At 41.6% G+C, this 19,444-nt stretch overlaps 1 protein-coding gene across 8 annotated transcripts in view; it reads right to left on the minus strand.

Annotated features, from left to right (window-relative positions):
- LOC141746663 (hyccin 2) overlaps window positions 1-19,444 on the minus strand; it is a 74,852-nt gene that overhangs the window by 6,924 nt on the left and 48,484 nt on the right. For 4 of the 8 annotated variants that reach the window (XM_074595606.1, XM_074595605.1, XM_074595604.1 and 1 more), the window contains one exon: window positions 18,580-19,329. In XM_074595606.1, the coding sequence (XP_074451707.1) occupies window positions 18,725-19,329 (605 nt within the window). In that variant the 3' untranslated portion in view covers window positions 18,580-18,724. Of the gene's footprint in view, window positions 1-167; window positions 301-1,833; window positions 1,944-3,579; window positions 3,679-4,306; window positions 4,492-5,384; window positions 5,443-6,717; window positions 6,750-7,525; window positions 7,616-8,945; window positions 9,033-9,315; window positions 9,460-10,439; window positions 10,727-18,489; window positions 19,330-19,444 lie in introns of those variants that run through there. The other 4 variants (XM_074595609.1, XM_074595611.1, XM_074595603.1 and 1 more) reach the window with 4 other exon arrangements.

Consider the following 19,444-nt stretch of genomic DNA (forward strand, 5'->3'; position numbering starts at 1 on the left):
AAAATACATTGGTTCGTTTCTTTAAAGAGAGATAAGAACTGCTCTTCATTCAAGAGTCTGCTGCTATAAGATGCAGCAGGTTTCTTTAACATTTTACATTGAAAGACTTTAGAAGTATCTGTAACACAGGATTATTAGATAAATCCATAAGCTTTTCCCACACTTACAGATCTCACAGTGATGCTGGGGAAGTATCCATTAACCACAAGGTGAACGGAATCCTGGAGCACAGAGGTACGAAACTTCTCTAACAAATCACGCTTTGAGCCCAGACCATAAAGCACAATATTGAAACCCAAGCTGCAGAAAAGTGAGCAAATACACCAAATCAAAAAAGTACCAATCTCTTTTTAGGTTCATACATTCATTAAGCAAAATGATCCATTGCAATCTTGCTGCTCAAAATTTCATGTTTCATCAGCTCCAGGCTTACCTTCAGCTCACAACTGACAAATGTTAGCTGCAAGGAATCTGAAACATGGCGTGTACATGCATCCTAGTAAAAGAAGCCTTTTAGCAGCCTGGAGGACCACTAATTTAGCAAAACATCTATGGAAGATAAGGGTATTGTTCAAGAATATGAGACTAGATCTACAATTTCAGATCATGAAGAGTAACCAGCTTTCCCATTCACACCCTTACCAGCGATTATATTAAATGTTTACCATGGGTCACAGCAGTTACAAAAGAAAAAGTAAGCCTTCATAATGGTTTTCTAGTCTGATCTGCAGGAACAATTTCAAAGTAAAATTAAACTATTCTCCTATCTCTTGCTTATCTTAACTGTTCCACAGAGAAAGAGGCAGGAAAGCATAAAGAGAACATGGTAGGGAATCACAAAGCTTTGCTTATTTTTGAGAAGTATGAATAACATCATCTTGATCAGAAAGCAGAGCATCAGGCCACTCAAACAGCATTAGGCAAAAGTAAGGTGTTCAACAACTGTCATTGACATGACAACATAAGTATCATCTATGGATTTGTTCCTTCTACCCTGCCACATATATCTCTAACCATTTGCCCCCATCACTGAGAACTCCTCCTCTTGCAACTCTCTAACTTTCAAAGCTAATGTCTTTTTCATATGCTCTGTCACTCCCCATGGACCACAGATTTCTTTATACTCCACTCCCTTGCAAAGTTTCCAAGGGGCTTTATCCTCACCAACATCTGCTCCTGCCTCAGCACTTCAGAGCTGATGACCTGCCTTCTCTAAAGCGCTCCAGAATCTCACAGCTCTCTGGAGTTCCACATTTGCTTTCCTGGATGCTTACTCTTTTCTCCTTCCCATGAAGATACACATAAACCCAGATAAAATTTATAGTGCTAATGTTTCCAACAGCATTAAGGTTTCTTCACGCATAGATCATTAGGTACCATAGGCATTCAAAGTTAACTGCGACACCGCTGGAGATAGCCACATACAGAAGAAATTGGCAGTGGGCTACTCACTACCAACTATGCTGCTGTAAGCAAAACTGATTGTTCACAAAGGACACTTTTCTCATCATTCATGTTCCCCATTTTCTCATTATTCATGCTCCCTGTTTTTGAATGCCCTCTAGCTTGGTTTACAGAGGTGCAGACAAACTAGCCAGGCAGAATGCAACTTCACTTCACTTCAGGCATTCAGTTCAAGGAGTCACTCAGGTATGATGTGGTCTACAGGAAACACTGTACTAAATTAATGTCACTTAATTTTAAATTTAAGCCATCAATCAAAGAAAAAAAGTCAGTCCTTAACTCATCCACAGGACGTTGTTGACATGAGGGTAATTCTACTGACACTGCCTGTTTACTAGGCTTCTTCAATGCTTCTCATTGCATACTTACTGTAATTGCAGCATCCACTTGGAAAACAGGGATTCGTGTTGCTGGTTTAGCTCTTTAATTTCAGCAGCATAGGCAAGGGGAGCTTTTTTCAAAAGGTCATGCAGTGTTTGCTATGTTGAGAGAGGTAAGACGACAGTCATTCAAAGCTGAGAAAAAACAAGACATATATCTGGAGTTCTTGCAAACACCCCTCTAGTATGCTCTGCAGCTAGGGTACAGAACAGTTTTCACTGACAGTGCACTCAATTCTTGTTTTTTTCCACGAAGACCCCCCTAAGCACAGTTTTGCTACTAGCAAAACAAAACAGAGATTAAGTAACCTTATTACGGGAAATGGCAGCCAGACTAGGACTAGAACTGATATCTGTGTTTTATCTCTTCCTGCTGAGTATGGGAAAACCACTACTGAAATAATGGACACAGACAGAGCTTATACAGCACCAAGCATTGTACCAGGAAGATACCAACATCACAAACCTTCTCACAGGAGCAAGGGCTCCAGTTGACAGGCTTAGCAATGGTTCAGGTGTTTGTCACTACAAGAGAATGCTCACAAATATCATCTTAAAAAAGAAATACAGCAGAAAGGACATCATTTGCAGCTGATAGCTAAATGTAGAAAAAGTATTACTTCAAAAGCATCAAGAACCAAAGGATTAATTCAGTTTTAAAGATATGCTAGGATGTTGATGTTTAAACAGCACAGTAACTTGACAAATGGTATCAAATCCACACTGGCCTTCCTTTCTCTTCAATTTTAACAGCTTTGCTTTCCACTCCCTTGCAGTAGAAGACAGTTTATTCTGGAAAGAACACAAAGACAGCTGCAATGTGTCAGACAAACATAAAGCATTGAGAGACAGAACTGCATAGCCTTCAATTTCTTTGGAGCCAGCAGTAGATTTAATACTGAAAGCCGTGATTTCCTTCCAGAGCTGTTATGAAAGAACTTGTTAAGAATCCAGATGTTTCTCTGGGTAGCAATTCCAGACAACAGCAGGCGTCAGGCAATCTGCATATATGCCATCTCTTAAAACATAGTTACATGCAAAAAGCAGTCATAAACATGAGAGCTCCAAGTATATTACATGCTTCCCTGGCACCTGTCCTCGTGTATCTGCCTCTGTAGGATCCATCTGCTTGCTTTGAACTGTCTTGTAGAAGTGGCAAATGGAAAAATCCCAGTAATTCAGTCACCACAATTAGACAGTTCCTGTCTCCTAGGAACTGGAAGGGGACAAAGTGCATTTCACAAACTAGGCAACAACATTTAGCGCTGTCCCAGTCCTGCATGTGGCTTGACGCAGTAATGCTCAGATGAAAAGGGCTCTCTCCATTTCCTCTACACATAAATAGTCAAGACAGCTTGTAATTCCACTAAGTACTTCATTGACAAAAATGCTGTTTTGGTGATAATTTTTAAGGGAGGTCTCTACAGCTCTGCTTTTCTCTCTTCTCCTCCCCCAAAAGCAAACTTTAACCTGTTCTGGTAACTGCAGTTCTCAACCATCTGCTCACCTGACAGTGTCATATCCCTGTGTCTTCCCTACTGTCTCAGGTTCAAACAACTGGACACTGTCTCTGCTCAGAGCAGCAGTAGGAGACACGCCTAAAATGCTACCTAAGTCAGCATTACCACTGAGAGAAATAAAGTGAAAATAGCAACATCAGGACGTTTTGGTGAGGGAAATCTTCATCAAAGAAATCAAAAGCTCCAAGAGTTTTGTGCTTTGCTACGAAGTGTACCTGATCCAATCTTCTTTTCCGCAACTTCTGCAGCGTTCGGTCCGAAGTGAGCACTTTGGAACTACTGTGAGCTTCAAAGTATTCCTCCACCAGGTTGCTCTGAAAAGGGACAGCAAGATCAGCCACACTCCTCTTGCTATCGAGTTACCCCTCTCCTTTCGCACCCACAAACATGTCTGAAGATGGCCAATATGGGACATAGAGCAAGGGTGAATAGAAAGCCAGAAAATATTTGCAAAAATGTCTTCTACAGTAGCATTCTGCCAAAACTAGCTTAGTCAGATGGTTCTTTCCTGAAGACAGAGACAGAAAAGAGATTCTGAGAGAACAGAACACAGCAATAATTCTACGGGGGTGTGGAGATCCTGGTGCTGGAAGGAAATCAGACAACAAAGCTGAACACCACATCAGAAAGTAATGTGTGCTTCTGTTGATGCTACAGGAGTCAATTTCTTCATCCCTTCTCAGTACAAGGTCTCCTGCTTCACAGACATCTTAGAACTTCTTCTGGAGCTGCCGAGGATACAGACTAGATTAGCGCACAGGCTCACCTGATGCCTGTCCAACAGGGATTGCTCCAAAATACCGCAAAAGCCAACTCAGCTGATTTGATTTGAAATGAGTCTAGCCCTTCTTCCCCATAGTTAAGTGTGGTCACTGACAGTTTATTGTCACTAAACATCCCTTCATGCTTGCTAGCTCAGGGTTATATTTTCTGCACACTCACCATCTTGTTCTCTTTAATTTTTTTGGCTAGGGTGTTTCTGGGAGGAGGTGTAGATGCAGTCATAGTTTTTGCTGGGGTCTTTCGACCTGATAAAACAGTGCTGACTTCTTTCTGGTCTTCCTCATCCTCCTCCTCTGAGCAGGAAGCAGAATATTCACTCTCACTTTCTAAATAGGGATCTGGAGCTAGAGCATAAATTAAAGTTAAAAGCTAGCAACTTCTTACACACAACACATTTTGCAACACCTTGCTCTCCCATATATTCTCTAGATGTTTTTCAAGCATATGATTCCTAAAAATATTTCACAGAAAAGTAAAATCAATGCTTAAGAGGACTGCAAGTGCATATAGCCGTTCCTTCCCCAGTTCTAGGCTCACAAATTATTTAGTACAGCTTGCTCCTTGATACCAATTAAGAAACGTAATCCTACCATAAAAAGTGTCTAAAAATGGACAATGGAATTCTCTATTTCTCTTAGCATCTCTATGTCAGTTTTCCCAAATGCCAATCATGCAAGCTGAGTATCGTCTGGGTCATACTCTGCAAAAAAAGTTTTGTAAAAGACCTCTGTTAGCAATGTTGATTGAAGGGCACAGACAGAATCTGGCTCAGTCTTGGTCTCTCAACACAAAAGAATAGAACACAAAATGTCACACACAAAACTCTCCTCTGCATTTATTCTGAGCATATAGAGACAACCAGTTACTGGAAATACTTTAACATGAATGTCCCAGCCATCATTAAAAAGTTTTATGATTTGGTTCAAGCAATTGTGCCAGACTTAAGTGTCAGCATAGGTTAAATTTCTGAGAGTTTTGTCTCTTTTGATCATGTTGCTGAACTGAAGTTCAGCAACTTGGTGCTTCTAACCCTTCCACCCCTTACCTAAGTAGCAATCTGTTATAGAGAAAAGGTCTACATAGACTTCCTTAAGGACATTTCTACACTCTCTGCAGGAAGAATCAGATTGCTTCAGTCAGACTGCTACTACAGGCAGAGGCCCACCAGGAGAAACACCCTCCTCTGAACACAGTGCCTCATTGACTGTGGGAGCTGACTGCAAACGTTGATCTTTACCTGTTAGCCTCTTTCTGAGTCTGTAAGGTGTGGTAGACACAAATTCTTTCCTTTTACTCTGTAACAGCAAAGAAAAAACATGGATTAGAAACATATAACTCTTCAAAACAGCCCTCTGCCAAGCAAAGAGTAGAATCAGGTTACATTTCCAAACTATTTCAGCCCTCGAGAAACTGTGAAAGCAGAGGCAATAAGTATGGAGAGTTCTTGTTTTGCCATTCAGAGCTAGAAAGGGGTAGGATCAGGTTCCAAAGGGGGATTAATTCTTTCAGCTAATATCCTGACATGGAGGGTAGAAAACTGTGAAATCTCCAACCAAGATGCCAATTTTGGCCCCTTAAGAAGAGTCAAATCGAAGCAATGACAAACTGAAAATGCTTTGACTCCCCAGAGCAGTCATTTTTCACCTCACACTGTCTACTCTGAGTGATTTGGAATTCCGCTATGAAAACAACTACCAGAATGACGGAAGACCACTCAGAATACTAAGCCCGGAAGAAGTACAGCAAAGGGAACCTAAGCTGCCTGGGCTCATCAAGTTCTAGTGGCACGTATTCCTTACACAGGTGTAAAGCACAAGCCTAACTCGGACACGAGTCTGGTGGAAGGAAACACTTTTGTTAATCCTGTCAAAGTGGATGTGAAATCATCAAGGAGTGAACATGGCGTCCCAAAACAGCATCTGTTACAGGCATATCTCATCCTGGAACCTTATACTGGAAAAGCTGTGCACACATTTCTAGTATGATGCTATACCATTTTAGAAAGCCAACTGTTGCACAGCACTCTCTTTATAACCAACACAGCTGGCAGTTCTGGACTGTATCTCTCTGTAGCGTAACAAAAGATGACATCAACTTACATCCCACCCCCCATTATCACAAATTATTTTTTATAAACCAATGCTACAGTATGAAACTGAACAGCACCACAGTTCTTGAATTCCTGTTCTAACAGCACTCCTTAAAACTAAGGCTGCTTCTTCCTTTGATAATAAACTGGAAAGCTATGAGTTTAACTGCATATTAAGGGATTGCCTAGCATCCTCATTTGTGTGATGCAAGGAAATAGTCTCCACCCATGCTGATTAAACTGTCAAACCCACTATTTGCCTGCTGATTCTAAATCCCATAGTCCTCACCAACGGTAGCTCTGGTTCTCACTTGAGTTCCTCCTGCCTGGTTGGATTAGGAGAGACATCTGTACCATGGATAAGGCTTTTCAAAATCCTTTCTTTCCAGAACTGTAGTAATTGGACAGTTCAAGATTTAAAAGTGAAAAAAAAAAAAACACAAACAAAAAAAGCCCCAAGCAAAGTAGAGTCATCACTCACCTTCTGCTGCACTTTGTTTGAACTTGAACGTCCTGCAAAGCAAGAAACAGCATTGTTCAGAGTACTGCATATTTTCAACAGCAGTACAAGATGGTCCATTAGAAAAACAGGCATTCACTATTCAAAGGTACTCTGCACCAAAATATCAACTTTCTAGGTGGTTAATCCTATGAGCGAAGTCTCTAGCTCCTCACAGGTAAGCAAGGAGAGAACAAAGACAGTCAATGTTATTAGCACAGAAGGTAGCTTTTAATTCCGGTCACAGCTTTGGGAGGCCATCAGCAGGGGTAAAAGGCTGAAAAATGAGCTAACGTCCTCTCCCTGAGCACATCAGACTCCATTTCTGAGCAAAAAGTAACCTGCTCTTGCCAGTGTTGAGCTGCACTGACTTCTCCCACCTGTATTTCTCCCTGCAGCATTGGGTGCTTGAATATTATACAATAAAGTGTGAATTTACCCATGAACACCTGCACAATCCTACCCATTTGGTGTTCAACAAATCAGCCCAGCTCATAACCCTCTCAAGTGCAAGCATTCATCTGTTGAACACAGAGGAAATCATTAAGTGTCACAGCAACAAATGAGAAAGAAGTTCCTGTTTTCTCTACACCAGCAGGGCAGAATAAAAGATCTCACACTCAGGTGAACCAGAGGCCATGCATACCAAGCAGTTCAGCCTACAATGTTAAGCTGACTAGAATACTCAAGCATGACAGAAGCTGGCACTCAAGCATGCACTTCACCACCCAAACAGAAACACAACACCCATTCACTCAGCTTCAGTTCCCCAAAGCATCACAGGACTTACTGCTGCTTTGAGGGGTTTTGGCTGTCTTCTCAGGGCACTCGGAGTGATCAGGTGCAACACTCTGTCCTGGTGTCTGGGCTAATTCAGAGGCTGTAGGAAATAGGGGGAAGGGAAGAAGTTTCACATGTCAGATACAAAACTCCCAGCTCTGGCTAGTCAGCCGTGGAGCCATATACCTGAAACGCTCTCTAAGTATTAACTTCCTAGCTATTTCACAAAGTGCACCAGATATGTCCTTTTTTTTTTCTAACCCTAAAGGCGAATGTAATCCTTAACAAAGATTTTCAAAGACTAAACTACTCAGTTAATTCATTTTAGAATGTTCATTTTAGAAGGCTCAGGTAATGGCAGAGCATGCTTTTCTCCCTGGGAGACCACATGTCTTCGAATCACAGCAATGTTTGGTCATGCTCACTTAGTCCTTTAAAATTGCAACTGGACATAGTAGAGCGGCAGGTATAGCAAACACATCAGTTCCCCAGGAGATGGGTTCTTGCATCCTGTTTACCTCTTTCCACTACTTACCAGCACAAACTGAAGTTGAATCACTGACCTCAATATGGAAGGCCTCTGTATCCTGCTAACAGTCCCTCAAGAAAACCAGCCTTCCATTGTATGACTTGCCTCAGTTTTCAAACCAAGTCATGGCTCCAGGAGGCAGCACCAGTGAAACCTACACTGCTGCAAAGGAGGCGCGAGAAACACAAATTCCCAAGACACAGCAGAAGCCCAGAGGAGAAGTAAAGAGGTACAGAAACCACAGTTTCTGTATAGTGACACAGAATGATGACCCCCCCTCCGTTGGATCATCCTTTGTAAGATGTATCAATAGCTGTGACAGCTAAACACCAATGAAGTTCAGATGGTGCTAAGCACACAAAAACTCTTCAAGTGAGAAGAAACACGGTGGCAGCAGGGCTCAAGCACCTCATTTGAACCAGAACAGTCCACCCTCTCCAAAACTGCCACTTTCTGTTTGCTTCTCCTAAGCCTACAGTTAGCTTAGCCAGCACGCTCAGACACTTTTGAGTAGGAGAAATACCCTGACACACAAAGCTAATACTGCCTTTTTTTGACTCTTTGCTACACAATGACTTATTCTTACATCCTTCTAAGTCACACAAATAAAACCCCTGCCATCCTTTGGCACTTACAAACAGACTTTCTCCCAGCATTAAGAAACTTCCACTTCTCTTATGCATTTATTTATTATCTGTATTTCTTACCCCCACCATGCCTTTACTTTGTCCTAGCCCCGTGCTTTTGTTTCTGAGAAAGACTGATTCAGAGCCAGATAAAAGGTACTGAAATACGGCAAACATATCTTTTGAATAAACGGAAGCAACAAATCACATTAACAGTGTACTCAAAAAAAGACCATAGCCAGAGCAAGAAAGAAAGAAGAAAGAGGAAAACATACCCAGCTCTGCCATTTTGCTGGAGCGTTTGGGAGTCTGGAATGAGTAAACTTCACCACCACTTACACTTGAGCCATTTCCCATTGAATCTGTGAAAAGAAATGTCACTTGTAGCTACTTAAAAAACATTGGTATATTCCCAAGGAAGATGGAATGCAACATTTTACTATTTGGCTCAAAGGACTCTTTATATTGCATGTGTGTGAAATAAATATCATAACAAAATCCTAGAATCATTATCCTCTCCTCTGTTACCACAAGCACAGCTACAACTGGTCAGGACTCAAAAACAATTTTATCAGCACTGTACAACCTTGACACTGTAAGAATCTCCTGAAGTCAGAGTTGTGTTAGGTCTTCCCCTGCTAATACCTTGAGCACATATTCCAAGAGCGGCAACATATTTCTTCTCTTCCAGGATCTCCTGAGCTTCATCGTCTGAAATATTCTCAAGTTTCTTCACAAATGTCTTCACACTGACTGTCGGCTGATTCTTGTCCTTCCGTACTTTAATACCTAGGATTGCAATAAAAGTTGTAACCCCCCACTATTTCATTATTTCTATTGCAGTAGTACACAGCTACGCCATTTAGAGACCGAGTTCCTGTTGTGCAAATCGCTAAACAAATACAACACTGAAAAGATGTCCCTCTAAAAGAATAGCTGGTCTATGCCCTGGTGTTCAGATGACCCTACAGCCATTAGTCCCTCCTTTACCACAAAAGCTGGCCCCTGCAGCCCATGAGCTCAAGATCCCCATTTCAGCACACACCGGCTTCCACCGTTTGGGAGAAATGACACTGACTCACACATGGAAGTATCAAATTGCACGTAAAGGGGATGGTATTTAGCATCCCTTATCTCCCCCTAGCAAAGGGGAGCAAGTGGAAAAGACCTGGCCTATAGGCTGCCAGTACACTCATGGGAGAATTTAGGCTGAGACCTCTGGAGAGCGTCTGTCTGACCCGATCAAAGCAGGGCCAACAGCGAAGTCAGATCAGGGTGCTCTGTGCCTTATACAGGCAAGTTTTAAGCATCTCCGTAGAAGTTCCAAACCTTAAAAGTAGTTAAAACTGCAGCAAAAGACTCCTGCAACAACCACCTCGAACCTTGCTCCGATTTGGTTCTCTGTGTGTTTAACCACGTCAGGGGTTGGGAAGTACCTAGGAAGCCAGGCTTTTTGTGCCCCTCCTCCCAGGCCGTCACACACACACCGCTGCTCGGGAAGCTAGTACCGAGAGCTGGTACCCACACCGCCTTCAGCTGCCCCTTGCCATGTGCCGGGGTGGGGACAGGAATAAACTGCGGAAGAGGCAGTCAGGAGGAGAACGACGCTGGAGGCGTTGTCCTGCCTGCAGCCCGGCCAAAGCGCTGAGCCGCCCCAGCTACTGAAGGGCTCCCTTCCCGGGGGGGTGCCGGGTCCGCCCGGCCCCTCTCCCAGAGCCCTGGGAGCAGCGGGCGGCGCCGGGCTGGGCGCTGCCCCGAGCGGGATGTACCTGGGTCATCAGCAATGTGCTTCAGGACCTCCTCGTCGGGCACGAACTTCACCCGCAGGCCCCCGCCGCCGCCCTTCCCCTCCGGCTGGCTCATGGTGGGCACCCTGCGAGCACCCGCGCCTCACACACGCGGGTCCCTCCCAGCCCCGCCGCCAGAGGGCGCTGCCGCAAGGCGCGCACGGCGGCACGCGACTGTGAACGCCGGGACCGTCCTCCGCCTCCGCGCGCCGCGCTCCGCGGGGCCCGAGACTCGACCCCGGGGCTCCTGCTCCCTCCGGCACCGGCCCGCCGCGGGCTCCCGGCCGCCCCCCGCGACAGCAGCAGGAGGCGGAAGCGGGTTCACGTGCCAGATAACGGGCAACTCCACCGCCTGACGACGAGGTGGGCGGGCACTGAACGCCGCTGCCGCGCCTTGACCGACCTGTGCCTCGGCCAATCCGCGACCCTTTTTTCTGCCCCGCCTCCCGCCGGGCGGGAGCGGCGAGAGGGCGGGACTTCCGCTGCAGGCGAAGCGCGCCCCCGCGGGGCGGGCGCCCGGCGTTGCCGTGGCGACGGGCAGCCGCCGTGAGAGCCGGGCGGGAACGGCCCCGGCCCCGGCCCCCGCTTCTTCAGAGAAACACCCGGAAGACAGCGGCTACAGGGAACGCTCCTCCCGGGCGCGGTGACGTCGCCCGCGCAGCCCGCGGCGGCTGCTGCCGCCTCCCGCGTGTCCGTGTGTGCCCGCGCTGTGAAGGCCCGCAGGTGTGCCCTGCGGTATGCAACCCCGGCAACGTAAATCAAAGTTAAAAAAACCCAAACAAACAATTCACAAAGTATTAATTTCTGTTCAGAAACAGCACAATATTTATTTAACATCTTTATATATTTATATATATATATTTTCTGCATTGCAGATTGTGTCGAGTTTTATACATCTCTATTTACAATGATTTAAAATAATTATATTTCATCTCTGGCAGGTATTTACAAAGGTCAATAGTAACTACATTTCACATTTCAACAACAGTCAACAGCATTAACCAGCTCAGTAAGACAGTTAAGATAATGGCTTACATGCACCAATAACATGATCTTCAATACGTGCCATCTTCAGGTCTAAGAATGAAGATTTTTTTTCCCTGGTCCCAGGTTAAAGGACATCCTACAGCAGAGGTCGTGGTTAGTAAAAACCCGTTTGGTTTAGTCCTTCACCAGAACCGAATCCTGACCGTCTGGGGTCGGTCCCAGCAGGCCGGGGCTGTCCTGGTGAAGAGGGGACACACCACCACGCCGCGTCCCCTCGCCTGTAAGCTGTGTGTCCACAAGAAGTGGGCTACTCGCTGCTTATGCTCCTTCTGTGACAGAGATAAGATTACATAATGCTAAAGTAGTAAAAATCCTCAGAAACCTTAGTTCAGAGAAACAAACTTGGTATGACAGAAAAAAGTAAGAAAATAACCTTTTAACCCTTGCAGAATGTTTCTTTTTGCTAGTAAAATTGACAGCATATCCTGTATTCTTAGAAGGACAAAAACAGATCAAAAGATTCATTGTAAAGTACAGGAATTACAAATTTAAAAAATGCAGCATGGAGTACCTCAATTTAGTTGTTGGGGTTTTTTTATAGCAAATAAAAGCTACCGTAATAAATCTAAACTGTATTAAGAGTATCTGATTTAATTATTAAAAATCTTTATTAGCTTTTTCCTGGAATCTTCGATATGGAAAAAATGTTAAATGACTCAATTTTATTCAATCATATGGTATTTTCCCATAAACAACCAGCTAGTAATATCCATCCCAAAAGTATTCACTATCTGCAAGAAAACAGTAAGAAGTCTTGTTTCAAAGTAATCATTGAACACTAGCACACAAAAACACAGAGACACACCCCAGTACTAGGAATCTATTAATACTTGGACAAGTTGTTTTATCCTGAGAGGTTGTTAACACACACCTACTGTATACTTGAAGCCACAAAGTTTTTACTACTTGCATTTTTCATAAACTAATAACATGGAAGTCTAGCACAACAATAATAACTGCCTGAACAGAAAGAGCAGTGTCAATAGCCAGTACTTCTGTCACTCCCAAGTCCTGCTTATTTTAGAACAAAAAGTAAAAAGGTTGTTTCATTCATACTACTTTTTCTGTTTTGTGATCAGTTCTGGGGAGAATGAGGACTCAAACACACAGGATCCACTACCACTTTGTAAGGAAGTTTCCATGACAAAGCACGATAGAGTCACTTTGCTAAGAGATACTCCTAAACAGAAATCTTTCCTGATCATTTTACCCTCTAAAACCAAAAACCTGTGTGAATTCTATTCCACATTTTAGTGAGTGATTAATCACCTTTTCAAGCGTCAAAATTCAAATTGCTTTAGAGAGTTCTATCAGAATGCAGATAGTCCACTCTAAATTGCATACATCTCACCAACTGTGAAACACTGTGAGCTCACAACCAAGTAATTGGTTAATAAAACTTGATCTCATCACTTTGCTCATCATGCACAAGCTAAAATGTAGGGCAAGATTTTACTGTACAGACACAAAGTTTTACTACACATCTGTTCCCATCAACAGCTCCTCACAGGAATAGCTTAGTAATCCTTTATAACAGGCAGGATAATTTATGGACCCATTTTAAATTCATTTGGTCCCTCAGATACCACCTTTGGTAAAATCTGATGAACGCAGGAAAAAAAAAAAACCCACAAAAAAACCTAGGGGAGGTGGGTAGCCTAAAGAAAAATAAATAAAATAATCTAATCAAAACCTGAAATTTTTTCATTAAATCTCAAATACAGACAGACAACATGGGACAGATTTTTAGTAAATCCATTTCTGGAAGCTGTAAGGTACCCTTAGACTTCTACAGCTTGCTTCTGAACTTTTAATGTCACAGGCCCTGACACTTGCCAAACTTATCTGAAATGGCTAGCTGTTATATTTTGAAATCTTGTTCCAAGATTTGTTTTATTTTAAATAAAATTTCATAATGACTATGTGGAAAGCCTCATACGTATCAGTCTTGCAAAATCCACTTACTGTTTCCTTTCAGGAACTACTGACAAACCAAGTTGCTCACAGTTCTCCATCCTCTTCCACCACTGTGTAAGAGGCAGGTGAGTATTTTGGCTCTTCAGCTCGTCATGACATTCAAATTTTGATAGACTGATACATGTATACACTAACACAACATCCGTGTCACGACCCGTTACCCTGAATCACCTACAGAAAAGCTTTCCACAGCAAAGTTTATCTGAGGGCCAGTGGGAAAACAAACTAAAAAATAATCAAGAGAGATTAAGGCCCATATAGAAACAAAACAGCATTTAAAATACTGAAGAATATGAAATATTGAACAATTTGATATAAAACAAGAATACAATGCAACCAAGAATACAATGCAAGTACAGAGCATCTGGCTTCTTTGCTTACCATGCTTGGAAAGGAGGGATATTTTGCAACTTTAGCCCTGCAATTACCCTAAACAAGAAATTTAAATAAATAGAAGGGGCATGTTTACTCTTCTGATGCAAAGTATTGCTATGATGTAAATGGTTGTCACAAATGAAACCTATCTAATGGCTTTAATGCTATATTAAACATGCCAAGGTAGCAATATCTTTGGCAGTGAAAGAATTGCAGAATTTAAGGATGAGATTATTAGATTTACTAACATCAGAAACATATTTTTGTTTTGTGTGCAGTACATGTATTTCATTCAAACACGTTCTATTATATTTTCCACACCTCCTCCAGGATCATGAGTACAGTACCTAGGTCTGTACTGCTTGATTTTAATGATTTTACTCAAAAAGTTATTCTTCGTTCTCACTTAGTCTTCAAATTAGTTTAAATTTGTAAGCCAAGATAAACAAAAATTTCTGGTTTGTGACCGAAGTCAAAATGCTGAACACTTAAAAGAGATAGCCATTGGTTCATGATAAAAATAGGACAAATTTAAACTCTTAGGTTAAAATACAGCCATAGCATAGAATTATCTATTCCAAAATTAATTTTTCAAAATATAATTCTCTGAACATGTTATACATTAAATATTGAGGAAAATTTCCCTGGAGCTAAAGTTTTCCAAGAACACTAATAATCTTCATTAAAGAAGTAAATCAAAGTACATAGTATCTGGAGACAAAAAGGGATTAGAGTTGGGGTCACCTTACTACAGAGTAGCTTTACCACCATTAAGATGCAGGTTTCCCCCTTAATCTTGAAAAATATGTTCATATTTACATACAGTATACACACAGTTGAGGCAATTGATTGTCAACACGTGACAAATGTATGTACCTACCCACACACAAGTAAACCTCACATGGTGAGAAAAAACCCTGTCCCAGTAAACTCCAGTATTCATAAGTAGTGCAAATAAATACTTTGTCAGAAAACATTTTTTTCTCACTATTTTGATGTTAAACCAGATAATTTTAATTATGTTAAAGCTAGCAGGAGTATGTTGGAAATGTTGTATTTAAGACCAACACACTTGCAAACTACAAATACTAGATCTAATGCTTACTGGCTGCAACATGATGTTCAGCATTACAGAATGAATTATACTTAAAAAAACTTTTCCAAATTCACGTCAGAAAGGGTATTCAAAGAAATATGCATTAAAATGGACAGTGGCATACAAAGTCTCCAAATGAAAACTAAAAGGATAATACAGCAATTTAAACTGTCATCTTGCAACTTTTGTTTTAATAGGTATTTTTACTTCATCACTTTGTTGCCTGCAGGATGAAAAAGTGGCTCATCATTCAACCAAAAAGCTGCTCAAAATAAACCCCTGAAAAGCATAATCAAGCTGCAGTTAACAATCCTAACTTTTTGTATTTTCTTAAAATTATCAATCCCAACAAAAATGAGTTGCAAAATGGCAGCATATTGTGATGTGGTAAATATTGTATCAAGGAATAATTCATTTATCCCTACTTACTTGTATATATACATCAAAATATAGTACCCACACTTGCTCACCAAGAATTACATGTATGTGCACGCATGTACACATACATTGGGAAAAATAGTAGTGTTCTGCTTTTTTACCTTCTTTTATAATGCTGTAGTTGCGCTGAAATACTGCAGAAATCTAAATCTAGTGCCTCACGTCAAGTACCAAATGTTCTAAAAGAAGACACAGCAGAGTGAACTCAGGATAAAGAGATTTAAGTTTAAATATTTGTCACAGGCATCAGAAAATTTTAAGTATGTTTTGTACTTTGTTTAGTACTTAGCATATATAATCAGAAAGATGGCAGATTATTCCCTCAACTCATATCCCAGACACTTCTAATTTTATTTCTACCACAGTACTTGGAAGTGTACTGAACTGCAGTGTATAAAGTTTCACTATGATCTTAAAGCACCTTGGCATAGTTTGAGACACATCTAGAAGCATTAATGATAAACATGATACACACCACTGGCAAAGCCTGTTATTACAGCTGGTTTGTAGATATTAGTGATGACTCATTTTGTAAAACAGATGTTGAACAGTACTTGTCTGAAAAACAACAAAACAAGCTCCCACAACTGAAACATTGCACTAAAGGGGTAATTTTGAGAAGTTATAGGTGTACCACATCAGCACAGAGCAAAAAAAGTTACATTTTTTGTTTTACAGGGATAAATTTGACCTCTTTTAAAAGCCTTATATGGGGCAGGTATATATATATACAAGAATAAACCAAAATACAATGGATGAAACAATAACAAAAGGCACATCATCAAAATGAGAACTGTAAAAATATCTTAAAAGGTAGTTTGACTAAAGTTTTAACCAATTCAAACTTATGCAGGTACATTTGACTTCCCTATCTATCTGAAGTCACTGAGCTGTCGCACTTCCCTGAAATAGTTTAATAGTGTGGGACACCACAGGTAAGAATATTTAGAAAAAAACAAAAAACAAACCAAACCAAAAAAAGGGCCGTGAAATTTGGCCTGATGCCAATTTAAGCATCCTAAAACTTCTGGACTATAATGGCAAACACAGAAAGTAGAGAATCGTGCCAGTGAACAACTCTACTTTTTAAAATACTAAAATAAAGTAATTCTTAAAAAATTAGCTGACACTCCCGGCCTTTTCTTTCCCAAAGATTTAAGCACATCATTTGGTCCTTTTCAATTCAGTGATGGCTCTTTAACAGATTTTCCTTTGTCATGGTCTCTACAAAATATAAACTTTGTACTTTCAGCCACGACTTATCAATTGTCTCCACTAGTAAAACTTCATAAAATAAAGAGTTTAACCATATACATCTTTTGACATTTTTGCAGAAAATGCCTCATATCTTAATCTCAACTTTCCCTTCATTCCATCTGTGTTTGACTGGTGGTCCTTAAAGATTAACTTCAATTTAGAAACTCTTATGGTCTTCTTTCTGATGATTCTATTTATTCTTTGATTGAATTTCTGTATCAGTCCAGATGCTGTTTAATTCACTTTATGAATGTAAGATATGAAGACTAGACTACCTAAGTCACTTGTCAAACCACAAAAAAACCTTCAAATATTTAAATGAATTTTAATGTAAATTTGAAAAAAAAAAGTTCTATTTGAAACAATGAGATTCAAGAGCAAAAAAAAACAACCCACAAAACCAAAACCAACTACGAGCAATGCAACACCCTGTCATCATCCTGGTTTTCTTGAAGACTATCATTCAAAGATAGCCTGCTATTTATAACTGCTTATGTTTATCCTTCACAGTGACAGTGAAACCAAAGTGCCCACATAAAGATCGTAACTCTTTCCTGTGGGTTTACAATTTGTAAACTTCCAGGATATCATACATTACTTCAGCATAGAGGATGAGCTTTCCCCTTTTGTCTCTAGCAATCCAAAAAGAGATAAAAAGAGATGGAGAGAGAATGACAACCATTCTCCCATGTAACCAGAAATGTGCTTTTAAGCAGTGTTCCTTAGCATAAGTACCAGCCAGTGCCCACATACCAGTCATATACATTCAAGGCTTGGCTCAATGGCATGAGTTCTGAATTTTCTAGAGCAGGGCCAATCCACTAAAATAAGAGTTAAAAAAACTCAACAGATTATAAATACCAAGGCAATGAGGTGTGATCCTTCTGGGGAAAAAAGGACTGTCAGTACCCCTTTGCACGAATGGCATTTCTAGAAAAGCATTTCACATTGAAGCTTCAGTGTTTCTAGCAAACTATTTTCTCTATCCCTGAGACAGCCCCTTAAGAGTCTGTCCGGACTGCAGGATTCTTCAAATGACTCCATGATTGAATTCAGAGACACTGAGAAAGCAGCTGAGAGGGGCGGGGGTGTCAAACAGCCTTGATACCATAGAAAGCAGCCTGAGAAATACTCTTTACCCAAACACACCTTTCAATTCAGTGATCAGCACCTCACAAGAATAACAACAACAAAAATGGAGCAGAGCTATCTATGAGCTCCTGGGAAAGCACTGTTCCCTCCCACTTACAAACCAATTGCTTTAACAGCACGACGTGTAAATTTTAGTCTGTATGCAGAATGACCCTGTGTCCTGGAGGGGAAGACATGTAACACTACATATGGCTACAACGCCATTAGAAGTGCATTGTAACCTACATTATCTACTTAGAATCCTCTCTTTGAGGGAAAACAACTTGTTAATATGCATGTCTCGGTTGCTGAACATCAAAAGCTTCTGGGATGAGAGACTGGGGGCAGGCAAGAAAAAACTACCCTCATTTTAATGAAAAAAGTGCTGTAGGCAGCCAGGAGCAGCAATGACAATACCCTCCCCAGAATTGATTGCACAGACTCAGAGAGGTCCAAAGTCACACTAGAATCTCTGAGGCACTCCTGGTTCTGAGAAAGAAAAGTCATGATCCAGTAGTCTTTGCAGTACTGTAGACCGAGAAAACAAACCCGTTTCTATTTCTTAACAAAGCCAAAGCATCATCTCATAGGGATCACATTCACCATTTCTGCCGGTGTCTCCAGTCTCACAGTGTTGAAATGGGACTGATCAGCCTACGATGGATTGCACATCACCCAAGGAGAAAGGAAGGCATGGAAAAAGGCATACAGTACATTATATACTGCTTCACAACCATGTTTACAAGGGGAGGGGGTTGGGGGGGGAACGAAGGTGAGGGAAGAATTATTGCTGTTTCAGTAATACAGTATGATAGCTAAACCAAATCAAACAAGATCACAACAGTCAGTATTTTCACACTGCGGGATGATGGTTCACGTTTTGCCTAAGGATGAACTTGCCTGGGGATTAAGGGGAAAGAGGGAGTCCTAAGGAAGGGAGTCAAAGTTACACCTGGGATATCAGCTGCATATTGAAACTTGGAGATCGAGACTGCTTGGTTAGGGGAGCTCCTGGGGGAAGGAGATCTTTACCTTCCCCAGCTTGGCCTAGCCGGTCCTCCTGTAGGCTGATAGTTGAAAACCGATTGGTGTTGCCAGCTGCTAGATTTGTAACACCATCTGTACCAGATCCAACACCGGAGCCTGCTTGACTGCCATTCACATAGTCAAACGATTTACTGGAGGAAGCACTGGCGGTCCTGATCAGGCTCAAACTGTTGGCTTTTGGCACCACCTGCCCAGCAGGCAGGCTGAGGTGTTTCTTAGTAGGTGTCATCTCAATTATATCTGCACCAAGGTCAGTGGATTGGTGCATGTACTGCTTCCGAGCTACTGAATCTCGAGGGCTCTCATTGGATTTTGCTGCAGAAGAGGTTTCTTTATCCTTAGCAGAACGCCCACTTGCTGTTTTTCTTAAGCTGCCCTTCTGGGATACAGATGATTGAGGTTTGGTCCCAACTGGCTGGCTGCTGAGGGAAGCTCCTGATGAAAATCCTTCATCAGCATCATTAAAATTCACAGATTCTTCTCTTCCATTTACACCTTCAGTATCTATTAAGAAAAAAGAAATAACCAAAAAAATCCCAAACCAATCAGAACACACAGCAAGCATTCAAGTTGCATGAAGACAAAGATGCACACAGCATGTCAAAACAAACCTCATTTG

The sequence above is a fragment of the Larus michahellis genome, chromosome 7 (genome assembly GCF_964199755.1).
Source record: "Larus michahellis chromosome 7, bLarMic1.1, whole genome shotgun sequence".
NCBI classification, from domain to species: domain Eukaryota; kingdom Metazoa; phylum Chordata; class Aves; order Charadriiformes; family Laridae; genus Larus; species Larus michahellis.